Source organism: Oreochromis aureus, linkage group 6 (assembly GCF_013358895.1).
Source record: "Oreochromis aureus strain Israel breed Guangdong linkage group 6, ZZ_aureus, whole genome shotgun sequence".
In the NCBI taxonomy this organism is placed as follows: Eukaryota; Metazoa; Chordata; class Actinopteri; order Cichliformes; family Cichlidae; genus Oreochromis; species Oreochromis aureus.
Window position 1 is genome coordinate 29,455,626 of NC_052947.1, and position 13,871 is coordinate 29,469,496.

The 13,871-nt window shown below is 37.1% G+C and overlaps 1 protein-coding gene across 1 annotated transcript in view; it reads left to right on the plus strand.

The window, feature by feature from the left end:
- Positions 1-13,871, plus strand: part of LOC116323508 (zeta-sarcoglycan) — a 168,688-nt gene that overhangs the window by 52,041 nt on the left and 102,776 nt on the right. Inside the window, exon 3 of the mRNA XM_031743855.2 lies at positions 1,485-1,586. Coding sequence (XP_031599715.1) covers positions 1,485-1,586 — 102 coding nt within the window. The remainder of the gene's footprint in view (positions 1-1,484; positions 1,587-13,871) is intronic.

Sequence of the window (13,871 nt, forward strand, 5' to 3'; positions counted from 1 at the left end):
TCTGTGGGCCGCTATTGAAAGGAGAGCAAAGTTATGACATACAAATTGCTGAAGTGGAACTGAGTGTTAAAAACAATGAAATCTTTCACTGCAGCCTCTGTCTGTGCTTTTGATGCTGTAATTTTTGACCTTTGAAGTTTTTACCCTTCCGGGCGAACTCCGCTGTTGCGCCTTTCTCTATTTCAGCCCACCCTTCAACCAATCGACATTCAACAATCGCTTCTGTCATCTGCTGCCAGCGTCGCATAGTCAGGATCTTGGAGAACTGCATTGGGGCGTGTCTGGGGGGGTGAAAACCGCTCTACCTGACCTGAATCATGTACGCAGGCAGACACATTCGTGAGACCATAAAACCAGATTTAGTCAGAGAAGTGATGCGCATATTTATATAACCCTTACTGTTGATATAGTTGTCATAAGAGCTTTTAGAAATTTAGAGAAAACATTAATTTATACTCATCAAATCTTTCTTGGCAGTTATTGTAATGGCAATACAAGTTAATAGCAGTTCAAAGTCACTGCAAAGTTCATTTTAGCACAAAGCCTTTCTTAGAAGATGGCTACCACAACACATCCTTCTTCCAGTTATCCTCTTTTTCACTCGCCAAACTTCATGGATTTCTTTCATCTGTCTTTTTGACCAGCTAAAATTTGTTTCTACTGTTTTATTTCTGTGTTGTAAGCTAAATGGTTGTCTGCCACTCCATTGCTTTGACTAGGGTAAAGCAACTATTGTGTTAGCACAGAAAAACTAGAGCTCTTATGAGACTTTGTTGCTGAATGCCAAATTAATAGAATATGTGTGTCCAGCATGACTTTATTTCTAGTTACACATTGTTTGTGATTAGTTATTTCATAATTACATAACACTTTTTGGTGTTGAATTAAATGCTAACGTAATAAATGATAAAAATAATGATTTTCCATTGATAATTAAATATAATATCTATATACTGACCGTTGATGAACCCAGAATTTGAGAATAAATGCTGCTTATCAGTGCTTAATATTACTGAGTACTTGTTGTCTAGAGAGCCTTAAAAGCTGTCAACGTATTTTCAATTATTTCCATTTAAGATCTTCAGATATACTGTATATATAATTGTGTCAAGTACTGCTATTCACACTAGTTGATAAAGCAAAAGAAAAATGTTGTATAGGAGCTTGGATTTTGTAAACTGAGCTCCCTTAAATATATTTTTTATCAAATACATATATGAGTAGATGAATAAGGGGCAACCGCATTAACTTTCCAATGCTGACACAGTATGCACAATAAAATGATGAAAAAAACTGTATAACTTCTCAGATTACTGTGTGCGTTTGACTCCTTGTGTGTAATATCATTGTGCACTTTAATAATACATTGTTGTACCATTTTTAATAAATATCTAAATATCACTGGATGAGAATTTCATATGTATTGTTTTGGCTTGTCATTAACTTTTTAAAAACTGTATTTTCTATCTCACACCTTTTTCTAGGATGGTATGGGGAATCTGCGGGTGACCAAAGAAGGCGTGAGACTTGAAGGAGTGTCAGAATTCTTATTGCCTTTATATGTGAAAGAGATCCAGTCTCGTAGGGTAAGAACACATGTCGATTTGTGTGTGACTGTTTGCATGTATATGTATTTATTACATTATGTGTGTCTGTGCTCGATACTGCTAAAAAAAGCCCTGCTGCATTGTAGAAAAAAGATATATGAGTTATATGAGTTGATTGCGTGCCTCTGTGTACACCTCTGTATACCAGCCTCTATAATTAGCAGACATCAGATGTTGTTCCCTGCAGTCAGGGTCTGTTTGTTATGTGTGTAACATAATATAGCTGTACATATGAACCACCACTTCCCTGTCTCCATCATACACAGAGTCATCATCGATCTCAGCAGCTAAGGCAACATGGACACTTACTTTACAACGACACTTGTGTCAGTGTGTGCACGCGTGCTTGTGTATGTTTTTTATATGAAATCGAGCAGGGGGCTTTTTCATGCTGCCACAAAGAAATTGTATGGGTGTATTCATGTTGAGCGAATGGGATTCGAAGAGGTTGATGTTCAGTTGCACAATAAGAGATTAATGGTACGATAAAGTAGAACAGAAAGAAACAGGACAATGCATTTATGAATGATACTCCATGCAGGGTTTTTTTTATTATTGTTTTATTAGTGTTCAACTAAAATTCTTGGAAGATAAATGTGTATAATCCCAACATTGCTCAGAGATGTTCTATTATCCAGATAAAGCTAATGGTTCTTCACATGAAGTGTGACAAGTAGGGTTGTAGAATAAGTAAAGGGAGATGAACACAAATGAAGGGGAGAACAAAGTAATTAGGGGAGAGAACAAAGAAGAGAAGTGAAAAAGGCAGAAGTGTCATAAATGCTTTTAGTTGGATTCACATCCACATTGTTGCATAATATGGCATGATAATCCGAAGAAATGAGAGAATCAAGAAAATATATATATATATATGTTAAAATGTATTAGATCACAGAAGAAATCTGTCAAATGCTTGTTTAAAAATTACATAGTTATAAATTAGGCAAATAATAAACTGAGCTCATATTTTTATACCCAAACTTCTCAGAAATGAAGCAACCATAATATTCAAAATAACATTCATTTTCACTGATCCCATAACATTCAGCATAATATTTAACAATTATTCAATTTTCTGTTCAGGAATGCAAGTAAACTGTAATTTGGCATCTCAATCAAAAACTAATAATGTGTGTTGCTATTTTTTTTGCTTTTTTGTCCTCATTACTCATTCGCTTGAATTCATACATGAGCTGAAGTGATTGAATTAACCTACTCAGTAGTTTGATGTAATAATTCCTAATGGCATGCTGGAAGTAAAATGATTTACTTGATGGATATTGTTTCTAAACACTGTAGCTTCTTTCTATTCAACAATATAGATCTTCAGAGATGTGAGAGAAAATGCTGTTAATGTATGTATTCCAGCATTAATATTTATCAAGTGTTATCTGCCATCTTACTGTATTCCACTGAATACTTTATTACGCACTCACATCAGCATGAGTAAACTGATTTGACTTTATCTCAATGTCCTCTCTCCAGGATTGCCATGAATGACGCACAGTTGTCTAATCTGAACATAGAAATTGAAGTGCAATGGTTCCTGCAGTGGGAGTTACGTTCTAAAAATAACCCGCGATAGGCGAAATCTGCCAAGTAGCCAACTTTATTTTTTACAGTTATTACAGATGTTTTAAGACTGTAAAACCCCTCACTACACACTTTTCTCAGACAGGCACAAACATTTCCTCTCTTGTTAAAAAACTCTCAAAGTTCAAACCTTCATAGAAAAATAAGTCCAGTATTATAGAATGAAACCAAAGCGCAAAACGTTTCGTCGACATTGTTGCGTTTGTTGGAGAAGACTTACAAACATACAGTACAGCACTTCAGAGTCACACTGCTAGGGATCGAAGATTTATGTAAATTTGACAAGCTGAACGCATCCCGTACTATACAGGAGACTCGGCACGAGATTGATTGACAATGGTCTACAGCCAATCAGGACGCAGAACACAATGCACTATAAAACCCCCCCCCCAAAAACATGCAAAATTGCACAAAAAAATCTGCGAAACAGCGAGGCCGTGAAAGGTGTACCACGTTATAGCGAGGGACCACTGTACATGTTATTAACCTTGTCTCACGAAATCCTTTAGTAAAGTTTTCTTGGTAGGTATAAAGCTAATTTAAGTCGCTTGAGCACAAAACACATCATGACAACAGATGACAAACTATGTTGTTGACAGAGTGATAACAGTTTGCTTATGCGTGCCTTTTTAGCAACAGACTGTGTGCTTTGGCTGTATGTGATTTTCTACTATTGTGTCTCTGAGTCAGCGTGTGCACCTTTTTAAATAGCTTTCATACTTTTGCCCCAAAATGTTTCTCCTTTACTTTATTTTGAATAGATATTGATGTTTTGTGTTTCTGTGAAGGCCAAGGTATATTTGTGTATTTGCAAGTTTGTGTGCTTGAGATGTATGAATATATTGCTTTACATGAAAGCAAACAGGAGGTTGCCCTCACATTTTCTAAACAGCAGGCATGCTCTTATTTTGATATTGACTGTTGCCACACTTTTACTGTGAAGTTTGGTTGCATTCAGGGAGAGCATGCTGAATAAGAAGTATCCAAAAAAAAATCTCCTTAAGAACCTTAGGTCTACTGCTTGTTTTGTGAACAGACACAGAACCATAGTAAGGAATAGAAACAGAAATAAGCCTCGGAGGAAATAATAAGGTGCAGGAAAAAATGCTGTGATAAGGGAACATATTGCAAAGTTAATTTAAAAAAAGCTACAAATGTTGCTTTATCTTACGCTGTTTAGCACCTGCTGGGCAGTACAAATCATTTGATTTTTCCTGGATACATAACAGAAATTTTGTTGCATCTAATTTAAAGAGAAAACATTTCCCCAAATGCAGAGGCTATAATACGCCTGATGACAAATTTCCTTTTCAAAAGTTTTTTCTAGTAGACAGTCATTCCAAAGTTTGAACTGTGCAATGACATACCCCACAACTTCTCATGGAATCGAAGTGATCACTGAATAAATATCCATAACTTTCCATGACACGGCAATCTAGCGTACCCAAACCTAACCATGAAAAAAAACTACCATGAATAAACAAATATGCAATTCTAATGCCTTTACTCAGTCATATAAGCTCGCCCTAATAATTACATAATGGAATAAGCTTCCTTTGAAATCATAAACATATCATGTATAACAATTAATAATATGCTATTTGGTCATCTTGTCTCTTTTCTGGCCCATACAGTCTGCAAGTATGTAACAGTTCAAATCACACCCATTCACAACCTTTGTAAATACAAATCATTTAACCGTGTTGTTTGTGTATTTATTTATTGGCACATGGCTAGAGCAGTACTAAAAACTTAAAAGCTCATTAAAGACAAAAGAACAGCAAAGTTATTACTATGTATCAGCATACATTTTGTTTAAAAAAAACAACCAAGAACATATTGTTCACTGAAAGAACAACTGAAATATATTGAAATATACTGACTTTCATCTGCTCCCTTATTCTCAAGGGGTAGCTCCACATTTTTGATTTGACAGATTTTTAAGCCAGATGTGTACAGGATATGTTATCCTGCGAAATTATAATGCAAATCTAAGACACTTCGAACATTTTCATGATGTGAACTACATCTGTTGCTCTGACAACACTGCCTGTTTTAGCTTGTATTTGCTCTGCAGAATAAAATGCAATGTAAATATAGAAAAATCCATAAATATCTATGCAGCTGAAAACGTCAGTATTCTTAGTGCTCTTTAGTGGACTTTTTAATGCTTATGTATGCGCAACCATCCCCTGATGGTTGCGCATACATGTCAGTGGTGTCTGTCATGTCAGTGGTGTCTGTCAGTGGTGTTTTCCAGACGCCCCATGTCTGCAATTAATGCAGATAGTGATGTAGTTCATCATTTATTATTTTGCTAATATTTCTCAACTGCAGATAACTTTTTTTTTGTCAAAACAGAACTTTTTAGTAAATACATATCTTCCCTTTTCTCTAGCAAGGTGCTTCCAATCTATGAAATGTAAATGAATGGTCAGGAAATGCACAGATACAGTAAATTAGGATTTGGTTTAGGTTTATTTAGCCGACTGAACTTAAATGAGTAGTCAGCTGTAGGAAGTTCTGCAATAAAAAACAAACAAATAAAACTCCTTAGACAAAGAAGATTCAAGTGTTGGCAGCCATGGTAGGAGATTGCTACATTAATTAGTACTCAGAGGTTTTGTATAGTTTGGGCGATACAGTATTTCTACAAGCCTACATCAAAAAGAAGGGAAGAGGTAGAAAAAAACTTACAAAAGTGGGGCCACAAAAACAGGGGAAAAAATAGAATATAAAGCCTGGGTTTGTGGCATCAGTGGGAGGCTTCAGCTCAGATATGTGTTTAGCTGTTCACCAGAAAAAGTCTAGGATCTGAAGAGGAAAAAATATTTGATTGTGATAAAGAATAAATTTCAATCAGAACTGTGACAGATTTATTTTTCACTATATGATTTGTGTCCATAATATGAGCCTAATTTTCAACACAACTGTTTGGTGTCCAAAAGACAGTTTGATAATCCACAAAAGTAAATAAATACTGCAAATATGAAAAGTTTAATAGCTTTTTCAATTTTAGAAAAAAATATGATATAAAGAAATGTAAAAGAGCAGAGGAAAAGGATGAAGATGACATCCCTCCCACACAGCTGTATTATGTCTTGCTCAAAAACATCACATCTTTACACACAAACATTTTGCATAATCGAGGCCATCCCCCAGCAGTGCATTGTCGGAGCAGTAAATGGAACATTGTGACTCCAAGTGAGAGCTAAATACAGAAAACTGCATATAAACCACACACTAACAGAAAGAGAGACATGGGGAGAAAGTAGATTGGAGGGGTGGGTTGTATAAGCTGAGTGCAAGAAAGAGAAACATAATTGCTGAGAGAGGAAGGGAAGGAATAGAAAAAAGAGGGAAAGGAGGTCACAGTGAAGTAAAGAAGTGAGAGGGAGGCAAAGAGACACATGCAGGTACAAAGAACGACTTCAGAAAGACTGAAAATACCAGATCTAACAATGCCACGTTTAACATCCCAACATGAATTGCAATTTTTGGCATGTTGTTTGTAGACCTCTGATTGTGTTTCACATTTTTATTTTCTGGATTTAAATTTGAAGTACATTGGAAAGGACAAATGGTATAATTACAGTGTATTTTTGTTGCACCTGCCTTACAGGTAAATAGATTACTGTGTAGGCTGAGTGTGAGGTCAGATAAATCAGCATTGCTCACAAATTTGGCAAAATAAACCTTTCAGCAAACTTATTTAGATTTGTTTTTAAGCCAGGTTTTAATGATGTGCTCAGAGAGTTTTGGGGAGAAACAGTTGGAGGTTATGCTGTTTGTGTGTGTGGGGGTGTATGTGCATGTGCACATTTGCAGGTCATGATCATATACCAGAAGAACAAATGAGGAAGAAAAAAACACCTAGAGCACAACTAAACCATCAGCATACATTCCCAGTGTTTGAGTACGTCCCAGCATACTTGTATGGTGTACCCAGTACATATAAAGGCTGTGTGGGCACAGAATGAGGCCCGTAACAGATTAATGGTTAATCTAGGTGCCAGCCATGCTTGGAAGACACCAGACACATTAGTTTGTATGCATTCTGACAGTAAATGTAGAGCTGCATAGTGTAGGACACTTCATTTGCTGCTTCCACTTCATTTTTTTGGTACCCATTCTCAGCAGATAGTACGGAATAGCTTAGTATAGTAAACAAATGTATTAGAGATCAGTAGGTTTGGATGCACAAAGGGGTGGGCCAAAGATTCCCAGTTTGTTCTGATCTCTAGGCTTTTTTCTAATGCTGAGCAATTAATCAAAAATTAATTAAACCCGACATTCAGAATGAGTAATCTATGTGATCTGACTAATCTAAGTACTTCTGGGGGGGGTTTTTTCTGTTAATGTTTTCCTCAGTGGATGTGTGGTCATGTGACTCCACCCCATCCAGTTTGTGTCAGGGAAGCAATATGAAGAAAAAAGTTAAACACTGAGCCTAAACCACAAGTCAAACAGCTTATGCCAAACAAAAATGCAACGTATTTGAACACATTTTACAAAGATGACTGTGACATGAATGAGGACCCACACACACAGTTCGCATGTTACTACACGTTTTATTTGTTTGTGGTTTTTGTGGGGTGTGGGTATGTGCCATCCACACACACAACCACAGCTCAGGTCCTGGCACATCGTTCATAGGGGAGACATGATCAGCTGATGGAGCTCAGGTGTGTGTCAGCCTCCCCTGACACCGCACCCCAACCCACTGCTGCACCCCTCCCCTGCAGCTGAGCCACAAACCACAACCCGCCACAACGACATTGAACAAAAAGAAATCAAATGTAAAACCTGTGGAAAAAAACAGTTTTAATAATCAAAGGTAATACCATTAATCTGTTTCAGCACCTGGAGCACAATCATATTAGCAAAAATTATCCTAGCTTTAATAGCTGAGCAGATTTAAAGTACAAAATGTCCTTTTACTTCCCTCCTGAATCTAAAACTAGGTGTTTATTAGACTAAAAGTCAAAGGCGTTGTGATGATGTTAAAAGTAGCTTTCGGGGGTGCTTCATGGTGTATTGGTGTTTTTCGACTTTTAGTCCTTCTGTATTTCACTCTTTCTATTTTACATCCACAAAGATCTTTCCTTCGTGACACACAGATACATGACTGCATCTGTTCACATACACACTCAAACACTGACTCTTGCCAGTAGGTCCTATAATTGTCCCCACAGGGACCCCATGAGGACCTATCACCACCACGGGAGGCACACAGAAAACTTCATTTATTCTGTTCTTGCTGTCCCTCTCTTTTTGATTCAGCTTTTCTTTTATGTGCCTCTGTTCCTTTTTATTAGGCCTTTCTCTCTCTACCCCCTGTCTATGACATTTCTTTCTCTCTGCCACTGTACCCTTCTTGCTACGTCAGTTCTTGGTCTGTATTTCTCTCTCAATCCTGTACTGATGCTAGCTCCCCAGAGACAGGCATAGTTAGATGTAGTAGACTGCCTGGATAGGGCTTCACTTCCTGGGAAGGAAAAAAAATACCTGCACACACAGTGGAGATCTATATGTAAAAGGAGTTAGATAAGATGTAGGAATAGTCATGTGATATGGAGTGAAACCTATTAAAAAAACAAAAAAACTGGAAAAGAGATGTGTGAGATTGAAAAACAGGAACGATGATATAAAATGACAACAAAAAAGTTCAAAGCAGCAATCATTAAAGAACTCCAGTCATCCATGTCCTGTACTGCAGCTTCAAGGAATGCTGAAACATACAGTGGATGGGTGCCATAACTTTATTTTTTGCTGTTTGTCAGTTTTAGATTTATTACTCCTTCTTTCTGCCTCATACTTTCTCTGTGGTTCTCCTCTGGGGACCTGAGCTAGCTGAAACTTCTCCAACTCTGGCGCTGTAATTGAATAGCAGAGAGTTCTAATGGAACATTAGGCTGTTCCTGTCTTGGCAGGACCTATTGATTTTGACTTTGCAGCATTGTAAACAGTCTCAGATAAATGTAACTGAACGGATGCAGACCTTAGTATAAACTATGATTCTGAGGCTGTTGCTGTGGAACTGTTGCACTGTGGCTGGTATCACGCAGTTTTGCTTGACGTTGATAGCATGTGACTTACGAGAGCTCACGCTTGCAACTTTCTCAGAAGAATAACTGCATGCAATGTTTTATTCCTTTTTTTCGTGTTTACATCTTTTGTTTATAATTAAGAAAATGTTTCAAAGCTCAGCTGTCAAGTACACTTGATTTTAATTGCAATCACCTGAAGCACATGGTTAGTTTCTTTATAGTTTTTCATTATGCTATTTTATTTGGGATAGAGCTAGGCATGCTTTTATGTCTACAGCACTATTTATCTTTGTTCATTGTCATTCCATCAAAGTGTCACCTTTCATTAAAATGAGTAAATGAATAAAATAAAACGTGATAAAATTTGGACACACTGTCAAGTACAATAGCTAGAAATATTGTATTTGAATTGTTTGTGATATGGGTCATTGAAAGTGCACAGTGGAGAGAGACTGATGCAATTTAAGGGATATTAGACACTGTCAGTATTTCATTGTGCACAGCATAGCAATAGTAATATTTTTTTTTCTAAAGTTCAGAACATATTTGACTAACTTTACAGGGTCCTTAAATTTTGTCAGGCTAGAACAGTGGCTCTCAAACTGTGGGGCAAGCCCCGTGTTAACCGGCACAGAGTCACTGCAAGATGTGCTGCTCTATTCAATTCTGTGTTTGTGTCTGTCCTATGTGGGCAAATGTCCAAATCTCCTGTGTGTCCATTGTATAAGTCTCTGATACATATGTGTGTCCCAGATGTGGTCATGACCCATGTAAAAATAGACTCCATTAACATTTAATAGCATTTTTTAGAATGTCAGAAGAATGAAAGTCACATTGGCCCTAGAGACGAGAGAGGAAACGAGACAAAATGAATAAGAATATTAATCCCTTGCTCTTAAAGATCATTCAATCCCTCCCTCAAGCTGCTGTCTCAGAGGTCACATCATCTAAAAGCCACAACAAATCCCCTCATCACAAAACTTGACTGGAGAGAAAGGGCACATCATGCCATACCATGTTAAATCTAAGAATTTTAATAATGCTGTCATTAAAATGAAAATCGCTTGACCTAAAGTCCATCAAAATACTCTTCCAAGTTTCTTGTCAAGTAAAGTTGTAACTCTGCCTTTGGCAGCAAACCAAAAACCCTGCATTAGCCAACAAGATGGTGTTGTACCATCCAAATGCTTCATCCTACATATTTATGTGGACAACATCAAAGTGAATTAAACTAACTCAGCATAGAACTTTTAATTTGTGTGCAGAGTACTGCGCCCTACTGCACTTTCATAGCCACGAAAACTGCAAGGATGAATATAATTTAATGAAAAAAAAGCATGCTAAGGAGATTAGTGTAATAATATTGGCCTCCATTATTGAAACTTTGACACAATGTAAAAAAAAAAATAAGACTGGAATATTTTCCTGAGCCTTTCCTTTCTAAATCTGACTCAACATGCTTACTGTAGTACTAATGTTGAAAAAGCAATACCTGCTCTTGAACAACTCACTTCCTTATAACCAGTCCTGGCTCAAGGCAGCACATCCCTCGACATCCATAATTGCTGCATTGCTGGCATAAAGACAGTAGTAACTATTGAGCACAAGGCCATCAACTCTGTGCCAGCACTCCAGTTAACATCTGATTTAGTGAACTACACACACTCAGGGTCATTCATAGCTGGCTGGGCTTCTTCTTGAGTGCTGTTTTATTTTCGATTTTATTACCTAAATCTAAAGTTAGCCCCATTTAGCACTGTGCTTCTTCTATCCTTCAGTAAAAACCATGACCTCAGATATATAATGGCAGCCACAATTTATACAAAAAGAAGAATTGCAATGCTTCGCTTTAAAGCATGAAGAGCTGATATTTCTCTGTATTTTCAACTTTGAATACCCTCCAATCTTGGTTTCTGAGTAGTAATTGGCATAGTGATCAGGCGAGCAGATAGCTTTGTACAGTCAAATTTATCTTTTAGCCCATAGCTATTTTCAATGATAGCATCAGTGGAAAAATGAGGGCCTATATTAGGTAAAGGGACAGCCAAGAGAGAGATGTTTCATTCTCCACCACGGAGCGCCCGTTTACTGAAGTGTTTTAAAGCATGTGTTGAGTGTAATCACCAGGTCATGTAGACTGCATAATCTGTCATGAGAGGAATTTATGTAACTACATGTGGCATGAATACAGCATGGTCACTTTTAAGTAAAGCGGTTTGTTTGGTATGGCCAAATCCTGTTAGCAATATCCAGTCCCTTACATCTTCTTTAAACTATGTTATAGATTCTGCTTAGCCAGTTATCATTCAGCACATAAATATATACACACTTTTTAAAGTACATATAAAGTAATACAATAAATATGAAATTCAGTCTTCATAAAAAACTCCATTTAAACACACTTCCACATGTATACAGACATATCAGCCTATCAATCAACTACCATTCATTCATATATTCTATTTTGATGTGCTTGTGCTAAAATTACTCTGTGGCCTACCCCTGTTAAAATATACCTAACTGACAGTCATTGTGTTTGCACACACCAAAGCACACACCTTGGACCTACAGGTATTATGTTTTCACACATTGTTTCCATGGGAACGCTCACAATCCACTGTGTGAAATTAATTAAGGGTGGACATTTGAATTAATTAACTAGGAGTGTGGCATTACACTCCTCTGGCCTTATGGCATTAAACACACACTCACACTCATATACACACACATTCTTGCAGTATGACGACACACAGATTAGATTTAATTACCAGTGTGCAGATCACTGGTACAATGTGGATCATCCCAAATTACATACTGTACTATGGCTGCATGTGTGTGCGTGTAACATTAATGTGAGTACAAAAGTATGTGCTAACTTAGCTGAAGTGGCAGGCAGCTATTACTGAAGCACACAAATTCCCAGAAGCTAATATTCAACCAAATACCTGTGTTTTCAGTTTAAAATGGGCAAATTCCCCCACCCACAGGCTTAAAAGGCAGCTTTCTGCTCTGCACTGGAGCATAGGCAGCTCTAGTCAGTTGGAATTCATTGATGTTACAACTGTGACCCAGTTTCCCAGGAAAAGCAGAATACAAAAGTAAATAAAAACTTTTGTCTCACTTGTGCAGAATAGCCCATTGTCCACCGGTGAATCTGCATACTCTTCATAATCAAACTGAATATTGTTCCATGGAATTCAACGACGTGTTCACATTAGGCAAGTTCTCTGCAGGTCTGGTTTTGCTCTTAGACAGAAGTAAATATCATTCATGCAAGCTATGTAAGCTATGCTTATTATACACCACTGTGACGCCTTTATTCCATAGCTAAATAGGTCGTGAGCTGCCTATAGCAGCACCAAGTGCCAAAGTGAGTGGCCGATCCATTTAATCTTAAAACCACTATAGAAGCATGCTTTATTTCTATGTGCAAGAAGGAGAATAAAGTTAATAATATTTTGCTAAGACCTTCTGGAAATTATAGGTGGCAAATTTCCTGTCATGATAAAAAACAGCCTCAGGCTGAGTAATGCATTTACAAATGCATGGGCAGAAACCTTAACGTAAACTGAAGGAACAGCAGTTAATGCTTAAGGTCTAGTGAATAAATTCAAGAAAATAAATAAATTCAAGATTTTCAGACTCTGCTGTGTCTTTTCCCTGCCATCAAAGCAGTAAAACTTCTTTTTTTGCTGTTTTGTTGTTTTAGCGATTGTTGGTTTGTTGCAGTTCTCCAGTATTTGTTAGATGAGGGAGTATGTGTGCAGTTTTCCTGAAGTCTGTTCGCCAGGTGATTTATCTAAGCTGGTTTTATCTACTATTCATTTCTTATGTGATCTTTCCATATTGCCCCCAAAAATTCTTAACGTGTAGTATCGATGCTGTCAACAATTTCTTGTTTGTGCTTTTAGCAAAGTATATACATAAAAAATGTAAACGTTCTGAGGAACTTCAGACAACCTTTCAGAAAAGACTGAATATATACATAATCAAATAGATATAACAGAATTACACACTGAATGGGGAAAGGTTATGGCCAACCATATATGTCTCATTTGAAGCAGGTCTAATCCAATTCCCAGAATAGCTGCAGTCTTTCTTTTCGACTCTGTCGACCTCAGTGCTTAGATAGATTTCTTAAGGTAATTTAAGTTACTTTAGATTTAATTTTAGGAATGAAGACGTAGATAGATTGACAGACTGACAGACTGACAGATATCCAAGCAGGGAATGATTAGGCTGTTTAGTCAACTTTATTTAACTTCAGTTGTTGTTATCAAGAGGAAAATGCCTTCACCACTTTGACAGTCTCATGTTTCTTTCCTACAACACTAAAAGCAGTGGTATTGAGATATGTTTCCCATTTCGATGTCACATATTGTTCCTTCTGGTAAAATCATGAAAGATTAAAGTTGGCCTGACATACTGATCCGCTTTCTCTGGAGCCAGCACAGTGACATAGCAATAGATCTGCCACTAAGAGAATCCCTGTACTGTACTCAAATGCCAAACTGGTACAACTGAGGTGATAACTGAAGAGCCTGTTTTCCCTTAAGATGTTGGAACTTGGCAGAACTGTAAAACAGGAAAGCCAATTATCATAGCAAAACAATGGAAAAAT